Below are 14457 nucleotides of genomic sequence, written 5' to 3' on the forward strand. Positions count from 1 at the left end.
CTCTGTGTAGCTCTGGTTGTCCTGGAACTCACTCTGTAGACCAGGCTGGCCTCGAACTCAGAAATCTGCCTGTCTCTGCCTCCCAAGTGCTGGGATTAAAGGTGTGCGCCACCACCGCCTGGCTAACCATTGTAAATTTTAAGGTTAGCTCCTTTTTATTGAAAGTCTAACCTTGATCTTTTGTGCAAATGATGAACTAGGGAATAGCAAATCATCATTTCTAGGGCAAAAAGACGGTTAGGTATTTGTAAGTATATAATCACACTTCATTAGCTAATCACTGCACAGCTTCATTTAAACCTTTATTTAATAATAACATTGTTAACTTTGAATGCATAGCCAGTAGCATTTGAAGTATAATTCATGAAGAAAGCTAATCTACATTTTCTCCATGGTAAATAATATTACATCCTTCTTGCACATAAGAACATTATACAGCACTTCATCATTGTGATTGTAAATGTGCAATTACCCACAATAAACACAAAGATGTGAAGGATATGGTACTGCACAGTAATGGAGGCTGTATGTGGACAGTATAAGAGGAGAATGAAAGAGGTGCCTTTTGATGTCATCTGGAAGAATATTTATCCAGTGACTCAAATGGTTTTTCCCCCACTGTGCCTAGACATAACCAACAAAGCCCACCTCCTGTTTTGAAATTACATAGTAACTTTAGCAGTTATAGGGCTAGAGACATGACAAAGCAGTTAAGGTTTCTGCACAGTCATGAGGACCCTTCATCAAAGGAATAGGAAGGGTGATCTAAGTTGTCACACAGCTTCTTCTTTTGGCCTTAGATAATGTCTCATGGAGTAGTTGTTGTGATGTTTGTTGGTTTGTTTCATGCAACACCACAATAATATTATGAAACTTAGAAAAATAAGTATCAAACACAGTTAAATGAAAGTTTAAATTTATAAAGCAAAGTATAAAATTAAACTATATAGAAGTTCTTCTATTTACCTATGAAAATGAAAAACCAAAAATTTGATGATAACATACACACATATAGTTCTTTATCTGAAGCCTTCAAGTATGCTCTGGAATTGAAAATTTTTAGATTTTTTTTTTAAAGGATACTCAGTCCATGTACTAGTGCTATAGAAAATAATGCCCCCGGGCAGTGTTGGCGCACGCCTTTAATCCCAGCACTTGGGAGGCAGAGGCAGGCAGATTTCTGAGTTCGAGAGTTCAAGGCTAGCCTGGTCTGCAGAGTGAGTTCCAGGACAGCCAGGGCTACACAGAGAAACCCTGTCTCGAAAAACCAAAAAGAAAAAAAAATTATTATACTCATATAAATATTCCACGTGGGATTAATAGAGGATAAATAACCTTTAGGTCAGTCAAAGTCACATTTTGCTGTCAAATGCTTTCAAGTAGGTCAGCTTTAAAATGCCTTCAAGTTAAGACAAGGTTTAAGACACCAAAACCAGTTTTGCATTTCCGACTATTGGTATTTTCAGAGCTATGGATAAGGGAATATAGCTATACTGGCAAGTATCAATTACGTGCATTCCTGTGTGTTGTTTGTTGAAATGTAGACTGGTTTCTTTGGGGAGCAGTGTGGTATTGTCAGAAGTTGAGTTGTGCATACATTTGCATCCAGCATTTTCATTTCTTACTGTTCACCTTAAAGATAAGTATATTTTTATGTTTGTTAAAAATGTTAAGTTTAGAGAAGTGTTCGGTTTACTTTGCTACTGGTAACAAATATTCACAATGCCTTAAACGTCTGTTAAATAAGTTAACAATACTTTTTTTAAGAAGAGCCATTAAAAGAAAGAAGTTAGGTACTAATTTAGATATTATCTTAAAAATAATGGGATTCAGAAAACCACAAATATTGTGCTATCATTTTAAAATTGGTTTTATAGAAAAATAGTTGTTGTGTACAGACTGTTCATGTGAAAGAGGTATTAGAAAGTAGAAAAGCAAATTTACCTTCTAGTAATAAGTGAAAGCTGGTTTGGGACAGAGACTTCAAGTTTCAAGTATATAACCTTGAGTATTCTCTAAATTGCTTTATGTAGGTATCATCTTGTTGAAATCAACCTCAAATGTAGAGTTGTGACTCCCCTATATTTTTTGTTTTATTTCATTCTAAAAACAAACGTAAACATTATTCTAATGGCTCTTTACATTATCTAATGAGCATAGTTTAGCTAAAATAAATGGCAGAATTTTTCTTCCTTAGAAAATTTACCAAAAAACTATTTATAGATATTTTTTAAAAATATTCTTACAAACTCGCTGTCTTTTAAAAAAGGTCCTCTGTAATGCTGCCTCTTAAGCCATAAGAGTGTGAGAATGGTGGTACATGCCTGTAATAGTTGAGATGCTGGGATGCATAGTGAGACCTTGTCTCAAAGAAGAAAAAACAAAAGGAGGTAGTGTTTGGAAAATATTTGTTTTTAAATTCTTCTTCTGCCAGTGGAATAATGAAAAAGTATAACTTCGAACATTGCCAGGAAATTTCTTTTACAAGTAAAATTATTAATGAAGATTATTTTTTAATTTAATCTTGTTTCTTGTTAGATGGAAATTCCTTCTTCAAGTATTATAAATCAGTACATTGCTTGTCAAGGGCCATTACCACATACTTGTAAAGATTTTTGGCAAATGACTTGGGAACAAGGCTCCTCCATGGTTGTGATGTTGACAACACAAGTTGAACGTGGCAGAGTAAGCTATAGTTTAATCATACACATTACTTTGGCTTTTTTCAAATTATATTGTGTTTATATACTCAGAATATTCTCTTGTAGCTTTTAATCTTTTGTTGTGATTCCATGGTTTCAAACATTTCAGCCAAGTACTTAAGACTGACCAACCTAGTATGTGCAACACAAATAATACCATTCTTATCATTGTATTTATTTAAAATTAATACTTTAAATTTTAAAGTTTAAAAAGTTTAAAGTTTAATGCTGAAGAGTATTTGATAGTAACTGAAATACTGATAATAGAATTTGGGCAACACTGAAGAGCATTATGCTAAGTGAAAAATTAAAAAAAATTGTATGATTCTATTTTTATGAAACATTTGTGATTGGCTATTCATAAGTACAGAAAGTAGATTAGTAGATACCTAAGTCTAGGTTTGGGAAAAAAAGATGAAATGAGAGAGAAAGTATAGCAACTACTAAACGGTATATGAGTTTTTTAGGGCACAGTGAAAATGTTCTAAAGTGTTTACGGAAATCTTTACAGAGTTCTATGAAGTGTTCTGAAAGCAATTGCACTTTAAATGGCTCAGTGATATAGAAATAGGGCTAGGTTATATAGTATACACACATACATGTATACATGTTCATACACACCTGTGGTAAAACTCTAATCAGGATATAGCCAAACAGATTGTTTAGAAAGTGTTTTAAAATGTCAGTGAATAATGACCATGCAAGATGGCCGAATAAGTAAAGTGCCTGCCATGCATACACAGGGACCTGAATTGAGATCCCCAGCACTCACGTAACGTTTAGATCTGGTAGTATGCATCTGTAGCCCTAGAGCTGGATGGCCAGAGCAGAGACAAGCTGATCCCTGTGCTCAGCGACCAGCAGCTTGCCTAGCCATAGAAGAGCTCCAAATACAGTGACAGACCTTTTCTCAAATCAACCAGAAGAGTGATGGGAGATATCCAATATTGACTACTGTGCTACAAGTGTGTACATATACACTTATATACATGCACAGACACATTCATACAATAAGTACATATTCATACAATATGTACACACAAAAATATTAGTAGCTAGAAGATCTAAGTGAAAGATATATGAGAATTATTTCCCATAAATTTGAAAGTTCTTAAAAATTACATCATTTTGAAAGTTGGAGAATCCAAAATATTATGCCTAAATATGTAATTTTCTGTATTCAATCTGATGACAATCAGGTTAAATGTCACCAGTATTGGCCAGAACCCTCAGGAAGCTCATCCTATGGATGCTATCAAGTCACCTGCCACTCTGAAGAAGGAAACCCTGCCTATATCTTTAGGAAGATGACACTGTTTAACCAAGAGGTAAGAAGTCAAGAGTGTTTGTATATAAGAACTGCTTTAAAGACTTTGAAAGCTAAAAATGCTTTTAATCTGAGACTAGTTACTAAGAAATAAAAGTTACTCATCTGGTGGCTAGAAGGATAGATCATCAGTTAAGAATACTTGCTGGGGGCTGGAGAGATGCCTCAGAGGTTAAGAGTTCTTCCAGAGGTCCTGAGTTCAATTCCCTGCATCTACATGGTGGCTCACAACCATCTGTAATGGGATCAGATGCTATCTCTACTGGTGTCTGAAGACAGCTATAGTGTGCTCATATATACATAAAATAAGTAAGTAATTCTTAAAAACAAAATGAAAAGAACACTTGCTGATCAGTCATAAGGAAAGTTCAGATCTCAGCACTGATAGAACAAGCCAGACATAACTGCAAATGCCTGTGACCCCAGCTCTGAGAATTCAGACAGAAGGATCCCTGGGGCTTTCTGGGTTCTACCATAGCTGTGAGCAAGGACCAGGTTCAGGGAGAGATCCTGTCCTAAAGGAATAAGTAGGAAGTAATAAAAGAGGATACTTGATGACTTTTCTGGCCTCCACATAATACATAGTCCATGTGCATGTGCGCAAACACACACACTCTTACCTTTACATAGTTCTAAGGTACTCAGATTATACAAATAAAAATATCTGGCTATATATAGCTGTATATATCTATAGTTAGACTCTAAGAAAAAGGACTGTGTTGAAGATAGAAATTACTATGCACACATACACACACATAAGCTTACTTGCCTACCTCTTGGTTGCCTGCTTAGGACAATAATGATAAAGAACTATCTTAATGATTTAACCTACAGGTTGGTACATTATACCATAAACTAGACAGTATATCCTTAATTTATTCTTATTTGAATGAATTCTTTGTCAGCACCCACCTCACCCCTACCCCAAGGACAAATGCTCCTTCCCCCTCTCCCTTGTTTTCTTTCCTTTCTCCCTCTGACTCTTTCTGTCTTTCTCTCTTATCCATGCCATTTGTCTCTGAGACAAGTGAATCTCATCTGTGCTGAGATATTGGTCTTAGTGATCTGAGCGATACCTGTCTTTTTATTCATCATCTCCCTTTAACATAAATGGCTGTCCGCAGACTGAATGATGTTGAATGATAGGTATATCCTGTTTTAAGTGTGTTAGTATATTATTTGATATGATTTAGTCTTTTTATTAAACCTTTTAAACCTAAAGATGCTGTGGAGCTGTAGTTGTCATTTCATTTTTCACCTGAAAGAAGAATCCTCTGAAATGTTAAATGACAGAACATGCAGAGTCAGGCTGAGGATTTGAGCCAAAATTTGTACTTTATCGTATCCATCATTGCTTTCCCCACCCCAACCACATAGAATTAATCCTTATTGAACTTTGTGTTTCTATGACCTCTAATTTTTAATCTATGTATTTGAGAGATTTTGTATTTAAATGTTTTCTTATACTTATTTATGTGTGTGCAAGTGTTTGTGGTTTTGTCATGGTACACCTGTGGAGATCAGAGAGTGCAGAAGACAACCTGGAGGAGTCTGGTTTCTGCTCCACCATGTGAGTCCCAGGGATTGAGTTTAGATGGTCATTCTTGGCCACAAGCACTCTTAGCTGCTTAGCCATTTCATTCTCCTGGGACTTTGTACCCTCTAATCTTAATAATGTCATTCATGTCATGGAAAAATTAATCTCAAGTTTTGTTCATACTCAGAAAAGTGTTTACCATCTTTGTTCACATGGAATTTCTATTAGGTAATTTATTTCTGTCTATTTATTTGATTGCCATGTTCAAAATACCTTATAGATATAAAAATCGAGTTATTAAAGTATAGCAATGTAGCCGGATGGTGGTGGTGCACACCTTTAGTCCTAGCACTTAGGAGGTAGAAGTAGGTGGATCGCTATGAATTTAAGGCCAGCATGGTCTACAGAGTTAGTTCCAGGACAGAAGCTACACAAAGAAACTGTGTCTCGGAAAACCTTTATTTAAAAAAAAAAAAAAAAGGATAGCAATGTATCTAGTACTTACAAGGATAGAACTATTTCTGTGAAATGTTTTCCTTCTGTTCATCTATTGTATTTAAGTGAGTTTATACACAGTGGCAAGAGGAAAAGGAAAGGTGGTTTTACTTTCCTTCTAAAGTTAAAATAACAAGAATTTTGTATTTTAAAGGTAATTTCTAAGTCAAAATGTGTACCTTTTCATTTTCATTTAGAAAAATGAGAGTCGTCAACTCACTCAGATTCAGTACACAGCCTGGCCTGACCATGGAGTACCTGATGATTCAAGTGACTTTCTGGATTTTGTTTGTCATGTACGAAACAAGAGGGCTGGAAAAGAAGAGCCGATTATTGTTCACTGCAGGTATTTTATTTCCTGTCCCTAAAAAATGAATAAGTACATTCTATGGAATGCATTCTGTATTTTGGCTTTTTGTTGTGATTAATTCTGTGATAGAGAAAATTCTAATGGTGTAAGAAACTATGCAAAGGATAAAAACAATACTTATTTTTCTGGTTCTATTTTAATATCTCTTCATTGGAATGTTTCTTATAATTTACTATAACTTGAATATGATGAAATAGTAGCCTTATTTCTCTGTGTTTGTATTACTATAGCAAGATTATTTATTGTTTGTTTGTTTTGTAGGGTTTTGTTTGTTTGTTTGTTTGTTTTCCCCCAAGACAGGGTTTCTCTGTATAGCCCTGGCTGTCCTGGAACTCGCTCTGTAGACCATGCTGGCCTTGAACTCAGAAATCCGCCTGCCTCTGCCTCCCAAGTGCTGGGATTAAAGGCATGCACCACCACTGCCCCGCTAACAAGATGTTTAAAACTGGATAATTTATAAAAACAGGCATGTATTTTTCAGTTTTAGATTGCAAGGCTAAGTGTGGCCAGCAGAGGCTGCTAGTACACAAAGAAGGGGAACTAATACAGTGAAGAAGCCCTGTGGGCCTCTGAAGCTTAGCCCATATGAACAGCAGCAGATCTAAATGATATCTTTCTTCTTTTGCCTTTGGATTTCCTGTGGATTTTTTCCCCTACTATACTTTTAGTGGAATTTTAACTTTATTTTAATGTTTTCTTATTTTAACATTTTTCAGAAAAGGTCTCATATAACCTTAGGCTGGTCTTTATACTTTTTTCTTGTAATTGTGGATAGCCCTGAACTCACAATCCTTGATCCTCCACCTACCCAATACCGGAGTTGCATGTGTGTACTGCCACCCCATCTTACAAAATAGAACTTTTGTGTTTTTATCTTTTTAATTCCTTTGTGTTTAGCTGTTTTTGTTTTTCATTAATCAGCAAGCTTTTTCTTTTCTTTCTTTTCTTTTCTTTTCTCGTCTCTTCTTTTCTTTCTCCGTTTTTTCCTCATTTGCTTTAGTTGCAAATGTTTATTTCAATGAGTCATTGGGTTCAAGGCCTCTGACCTCTGCTACACCATCAATACTGGATTCTTGCCTGGATATCGCTTGGATATCCTTTACTTGCCCTGTGTCATGAAGATGCTGCAGCTTTGGTTCTGTAGGACCTGCCCCTTCCCAGCATGTGAGTTGGTCAGGCCCCCAGCTCTCCTGTGCCCATGACAATGGGGCCAGCTTTGCCCTGGTGGGGGATTCCTCCTCCATTTATAACTTAATTCTACTCTTCTTTTTCCTTTTATTTAACATTGTTTCTTGTGTTTCTGTTTTCTCTTGTGTTTCCTGTTTTCTTTCTTTATCCCATTCCTTACTATTTCTACCTTTGCTATAAATGATTTTTAACTTCAGAGTATACTTAACATTCATTTTGCCATTTTTTCTTCTTTGGTCATTGACGGTGTGTTATGGAGTTTAATCAGTTTAATTGTGTTTCTATATCCTACTCAGTGAGGGGTTACCAATTTGTTTTCACCTCCCTGAGTGGTATTGGGGGTTTACCCTGCAAGAATAGCCTCCTAGATAGAAAGATTCCCAAATTAAAGTGGAAGAAAAATTCACACCAACAATTAGGACACAGTAATACTTCTTGATTACTAAATTTGAACATACTAAAACAAGTAAAATACAGGATTAATCCAAACATTTTCCTGTAAAAATCATTAGTGACTTTAAGGAAAATACAAACAAGCAGATGAATGAACTAAGAATTTCACATTGTGACTTGGAAAGAAAACTGGCAACATAAAGGAGAAAGTAAGCAAAGTGGATAGAAAAGTTAATTTGTACATGAGTAAGAAATTAATCAAGAAAATTGAGATATACCAAAAAAAATAATAATAATGTTGGAAATGGAAACTTTGGTGGAACAAATTTTTAATAAAATATAGAAAGTAGAATGCATCACCAATGGACTAGACCAAGCAGCAACAATAATAGAATATTAGGACTGTGGGCAAGGCTAAAGAATACTATGCAAACATGGTGGTTTAAAAGCAAGCAAACAAAAATTCACAATCACAACTTTCAAAAACTGTAGGATATGATCAAGAGACAGACTTTAGGAATCTGTGGGGTAGAAGGAATCAACATGTAAAAGCTGGTCTAGAAAATCTATTCAAAGAAAGTATAGTAGTTTTCCAAATCTAGGGAAGAAATGAACATCTACGCCCAGGAGGTATTTAGAACCCCAAATAACATGACCAGGGAAGAACCTCTTCATGGTACAGTATACTCAAGATGCCACAGTATAAAAAACAGCAATATTAAAAAATGTAGGAGAACCAGGCATAGTGGAACATACCTTGGTGCAAAGGTAGTAGGATCTTTGATGTTCAGGCCAGCCAGTACTACATAGTGAGTCTCTTTTCCATACAAGACAAACACTGTAAGAGAAAAAACAGCAGCTCACTTATAACAGCAAGCATAGTGACTGGAGAGATGGCTCATCAGTCAAGAACACTGGCTACTCTTGCAGAAGGCCTGCCTTTGATTCCTAGAACCTACACAGAAGCTTATAACTGTCTTTTTGAGTCTAGTTCCAAGGAATTTGATGCCCTCTTCTATCTTCCTCGGGCATGTGATGCACATACATAACTGCAGGCAAAACACTTAAACACTTACCGTGTTGGAAATAGTAAATTGATTGTTGAGTGGATGGGAATACATCAGATCTTTTTTTTTTTTTTTTTTTTTTTTTTTTGGTTTTTGGTTTTTTGAGACAAGATTTCTCTGTATAGCCCTGGCTGTCCTGGCACTCACTCTGTAGACCAGGCTAGCCTCGAACTCAGAAATCCACCTGCCTCTACCTCCCAAGTGCTGGGATTAAAGGCGTGTGCCACCACCACCTGGACACATCAGATCTTACAACAGAAATTTTAAAGGCCAGAAAGTATAGAATAGTATATTTCAAGTCCTAAAAGTGAATAGCCAATAAAACTGCTCTATCCAACAAAAGTGCCTTTTAATATGAACAGAAGTAAGGACATTTCAGCCCTAAAACAGTTCATGACCACTAAGTCAGCATTGCAGAAGATACTCAAAGGGAGCAGAAACATAGGGCAGTAGGAACAACTGAGAGCACAGGACAGAGGTATTTTCATGAGAGGGCTAAATAAGCAAAGGATGCTTAAACCTATCCTAGCATGTTGAACAAAATAAGTCAGTGAAATTCCTAATGCAGAGAGAGAAAAAGAAAAAAAAGCAAACATTAACCAACCAAAACAACAACCAACAAAATTATAGGAGGAAAGAAGGGAGAGAAAGAAATGGGAACAAAAGGTGAAAGAAAGTGAAAAGAAAGAACCATGCCCTCAACATAATAAAGTCTACAATAAACCAGAAGCCAACATTATACCATAGCAGAAAAAGTGAACACATTTCCTGTATAGTCAGAAACTAGACAATACCTATTCAGTATAGTGCTCTATGCTTGTTTTAGTATAATCAACAAACACATATAGGTAGCTTTCATATAGATCAGTAACAAACTTGTCAATAAAGAATTCAGTGGGGAAGTTCCATTCACAATAGCTTTAATAAAATACCTAGGAATAAACATAATTAAGACCATTAAAGACCTCTATAATAAAAATGCTAAAATACTGAGGAAAGTAATTAAAGTTACTGAAAGATGAACAGACCTACCACACTCATGGGCTGCTATAATTATAAAAATGGCTGTGTTACTAAAAGAAACTTAACAGACTAAACATAATCTTTGTCAAAATTCTAGTGACATTCTCCACAGAACTGCAACAGAAAAATCCTAAAACTCACATGAAAGCACAAAAGACCCCAACTAACCAAGACAAGCAAACAAACAAAAAAACATCGTAAGCAGAGAGTATCATAATACATGATCTAAAATTATACTGTATAGCTATAGTGTCAAATACAGCAGGATACTAGCATGAAACAGACACAAACCAGTGGCTAGAATAATGGACCCAGAAGTAAATACACACAATTACATCTAACATTTTACAAGTGTTGACAACATACTTTTTTGCTTGGGTAGTGTTGATCTCTTAATAATCACTGATTTTTCTTCCCCAGCTGATTAGAAATAGCCAATTTTTAATTAAAAATATATTAACAGCTTCAATTGACTGTTTTCACGGACTCCAAACATTTCACTCTAACTTCACAAGCCAGTCCTCCATCATCTGTGTTGGTTTCAGCATTATTTTCCTGCAACTCATTAAGTTCCAAGCACTCAGTGACCTTTCCAGACCAAAGCTCCAAACCCTCCACATTTCTCCCATAAGACATCCCAAGGCATAAAAACAACATAGTCAGGTCCATCACAGCAAGGCTTCACTCTTAGTACCAGTTTCTGCTTTAGTTTGATTTTCTTCTACTGTGAAAAAACACTGATCAGAAGCAACTTGGGACAGAAAGAATTTATTTTATGTCCATCATGAAGGGAAGTCAGGGCAGGACTCACAGCAGGATCCTGGAGACAGAAACTGAAGAACCATCACAATGGTTACTCACTTACTTCTCCTCACTTGCTAAGCTACTTTTCTTAAATAGCCTAGGCACACCTGCCAAGGGTTAGCACTACCTACAGTAGTCTGGGTCCTCCTGTATCAATCAGCAATTAAGAAAATACTCCCCAAGCCCAGAGGCCAAACTAATGTAGTCAGTTCTTCAATTGAAGTTTCTTCCCAGGTAACTCTAGTTCATTTCGAGTTGACAGAAAGTAACCAGACACATGTGCATTGGAGAAAAGACAACCTCCTCAGTACATGGTGCTGAAAAATCTGGATTTGTGCTTTTAAAAGAATGAAACTTAGACTTATACCTCTCACATTGTATAAGTATCAACTTAAAATGGATCAGAAACCATAAGACTTGAGAACCAGAAACTCATAGAGGAAACCATGGGTAAAACATTTGATGATCCAAGCAGGAATTTTTTGAAAGAATGTAATAGCTCTAGAGGTAACGGCAAGAACTGACAAATGGAGTTGGATCACATTTTAAAGCTTCTGCTCAATGAACGAAATACTCAGTGGAGTGAAGAGATGCTGTTTGCTAGTGAGAAATCTAACAGGATTAATATCTAGACAGAACAAAACCAAAATATCCACTCAGTAAATGGGCAAATAAATTGAACTAAAAGTTCTCAAAAGATAAAACCCAAATAGCCAATGAATGTATGAAAAAAAGATTCAATATCCTTTAGTTATCAGGGAAATGGAAATTAAAACTTGTTTGTCATTCTATTTCATTCCACTCAGAGTGGCCATCCTCAAGAAAATAGATATAAATGATGGTGAGGATGTGGGAAAAGAGGAACCTTTATTCACTGCTACTTCAAATACGAATTGTTACAGTCTCCATGAAAATCAGTGTGTAGGTTCCTTGAATATTGAACCAGCTATACCACAGTTCAGTATATACTTGAACCACTGATGCCAGGTCAATATATCACAGATATGGTTACATTTTATTATTATTTTATTAATATATTATTAATAAGTATACATTATTACATTTATTATTGGTATGCTGTTTATAATAGCCCAGATATGGAACCAGCCTAGGTGCCCATCAACAGATAGATGGAAAAAAGGAATGTGGTGCATATGTACAATGAATTCAGTGTAAAGAATGAAAATTTATCATTTATAAGAAAGTTGGTAGAACTGTAGATCATATAAAATTAAAGTAAGTCAGGTTCAGAAATATATGATTTTTGGGAGCAGATATTTAGTGAGGGAAAAATTCTGAAGACATGCAAGTAAGAAGGGGACAAGAAGGGAAAGAAGAAAAGGGAAGAGGGAAGAACAAAAGGGGCCATGTTTCTTATAGGAATCTAGATTTAAATATACATGTATTTAATATCTACATATGAAACCAAAAAGGGGACAGGTGGCAGGAGGCGAGTGCAAGAGAGAAAAGTACCATGTTATGCAGGAAAAATGTCATAAAATTCATCATTTTGTATGCTAACCAAAAAAATAATTTTTTTTTTAGGAGTCCACTGTTAGGGCTGGAGGGAGGATTCAGTCAGAGGACCAGGGTTCAGGACCTGGCATTCACATGGTGGCTAACAACTAACTATAACTCCTGTTGTTGGGGATGTCACCTCTGGCCTCTGCGGGCACTAGGCACAGGCACATGGTGCACTTACATACATGTAGGCAAATACTTATCCATACAAAATAATTAAAAAAATACCAAGATGCATTGTCAAGAAGGTGAGACATATGAATCTTTATATTTTAGAAATCTTCAGTAGCTACTATAGACATGATTGTAGGTTATACTTTTTTTTTTAAAGTAGCTCAATGGTAAATTTGATATAACTTAACTTTGTTTAAAACTTTAACTTACATAAGGTACAAAAACCATAATTGTCTTTTATGTATTTGTTAACGATTTATTTTGCATCTATTTGCATTTTAGAATGGATTTAAAATATTAAGCAGTTGACTTGCTAGTTTTATGAAATAAAATATTAAAATGAAATTGTTTTTCTTTATTGTGATTTGATACTTTGATATTTCTACAGAAAAGCCAGAAATTTAACAATTGTACCACTAAAACTTTGCACATCTGTCTGTCTTTTTTCAGTGCTGGAATTGGAAGGACTGGGGTTCTTATTACTATGGAAACTGCCATGTGTCTCATTGAATGCAATCAGCCAGTTTATCCACTAGACATTGTGAGAACAATGAGAGATCAAAGAGCCATGATGATCCAGACCCCTGTAAGGACTGTGCTTTGTGTGTACCCCTGCCTCCTAAACATGGTGGATCTTGTGGTTACTCTTCATTCTATATCTTTTTTTTTCTTGCACACAAATGTACACACACACACACACACACACACACACACACATACACATATATATATATATATATATAGAGAGAGAGAGAGATAGAGAGATAGAGAGAGAGAGAGAGAGAGAGAGAGAGAGAGAGAGAGGGAGAGGGAGAGGGAGAGAAAGAGAGAGTCCTGTTGTGTAGCCCAGGCTGACCTAGAACTCAGTATGTACCCAAGGCTGCACTCCAACTCCTCCATCTCCTTCCTCAGCCTCCTGACAAGTATGTGCCTCAAGCCTGCTCCTAAATTATACCTTTATCGTTTTAATTCCCACTCAGAAACTATTTCTCTATAGTATAATAGTCAATAGCTCTTGGTATTATAGATAAAAATATGATGGAAAACAGCCATGTTCATTTTGTGTGTGTGCTGTGTCTCTCTGCTTTTCCTGCTGCAGCAGCTGAGAGAAGTTGCAGCAGATACCTGTGGCCGGCGATGTCTACTATAGTTACTATCTGACCTTTTACAGAACAGCTTGGTCAGCATGTTAACTCATGAGTGCTTTGCTAGATGTAGGCACTAGTCTTGGGTTGTTTAGTCAAGAGGAATGCTGTCCGTGAGAGTAACCCTAAACTGGAGGTCTGGGCAGAGCTTTGTTTAGGACCACAGCTGCTTTAGAAAGCCTTCCCTTTTCCTGAGAACCTAAATTGCATAACATTGCAATGAGAACATTGCATGTTATATGAAATGTGCAATGCGAACATTGCATAACAATGACAAAATTCCTAGAAATTAAGCTACTTATTTATTATATTCTCCACTGATTTTTCATTTTACCTCAATAATCAAAAGAATCAAGAAATTTTAGAACTAGTGTTAAGACTGGTTTTTGTATTAATTAAACCACAGTAAAATGTTGGCATTGTTTGTAGCAACAAGATTTTTGGTGCTTACTGACCTAACTACTCTAAAAAATACTTGCCATTTTCTAAGCTTCTAAATACACAAAATTTTACACTTACTCAAAAGTTAACATTGTAATATAATAAAAATATTATAAATACCCAACAGTTGCCTACTAGTTTTATTTGTACAGTTATTCACTTTCCCATTATTTAAAGCAAATCTTTGATGGCATAAATATTTTAGCATGTAACTAAAAGATAAAATTGTTGTCTTTTTAAAAAATACTGCTGTCCCACTTAAATGTAATT

The 14457-nt window shown here is 35.7% G+C and overlaps 1 protein-coding gene across 1 annotated transcript in view; it reads left to right on the forward strand.

The window, feature by feature from the left end:
* Ptpn4 (protein tyrosine phosphatase non-receptor type 4) overlaps positions 1-14457 on the forward strand; it is a 154064-nt gene that overhangs the window by 129735 nt on the left and 9872 nt on the right. Inside the window, exons 23-26 of the mRNA XM_028771480.1 lie at positions 2539-2685; positions 3902-4030; positions 6259-6407; positions 13052-13187. Of these exons, the coding sequence (XP_028627313.1) occupies positions 2539-2685; positions 3902-4030; positions 6259-6407; positions 13052-13187 (561 nt within the window). The remainder of the gene's footprint in view (positions 1-2538; positions 2686-3901; positions 4031-6258; positions 6408-13051; positions 13188-14457) is intronic.

Source organism: Grammomys surdaster, unplaced genomic scaffold (genome assembly GCF_004785775.1).
Source record: "Grammomys surdaster isolate TR1022 unplaced genomic scaffold, NIH_TR_1.0 208, whole genome shotgun sequence".
Classification (NCBI taxonomy): domain Eukaryota; kingdom Metazoa; phylum Chordata; class Mammalia; order Rodentia; family Muridae; genus Grammomys; species Grammomys surdaster.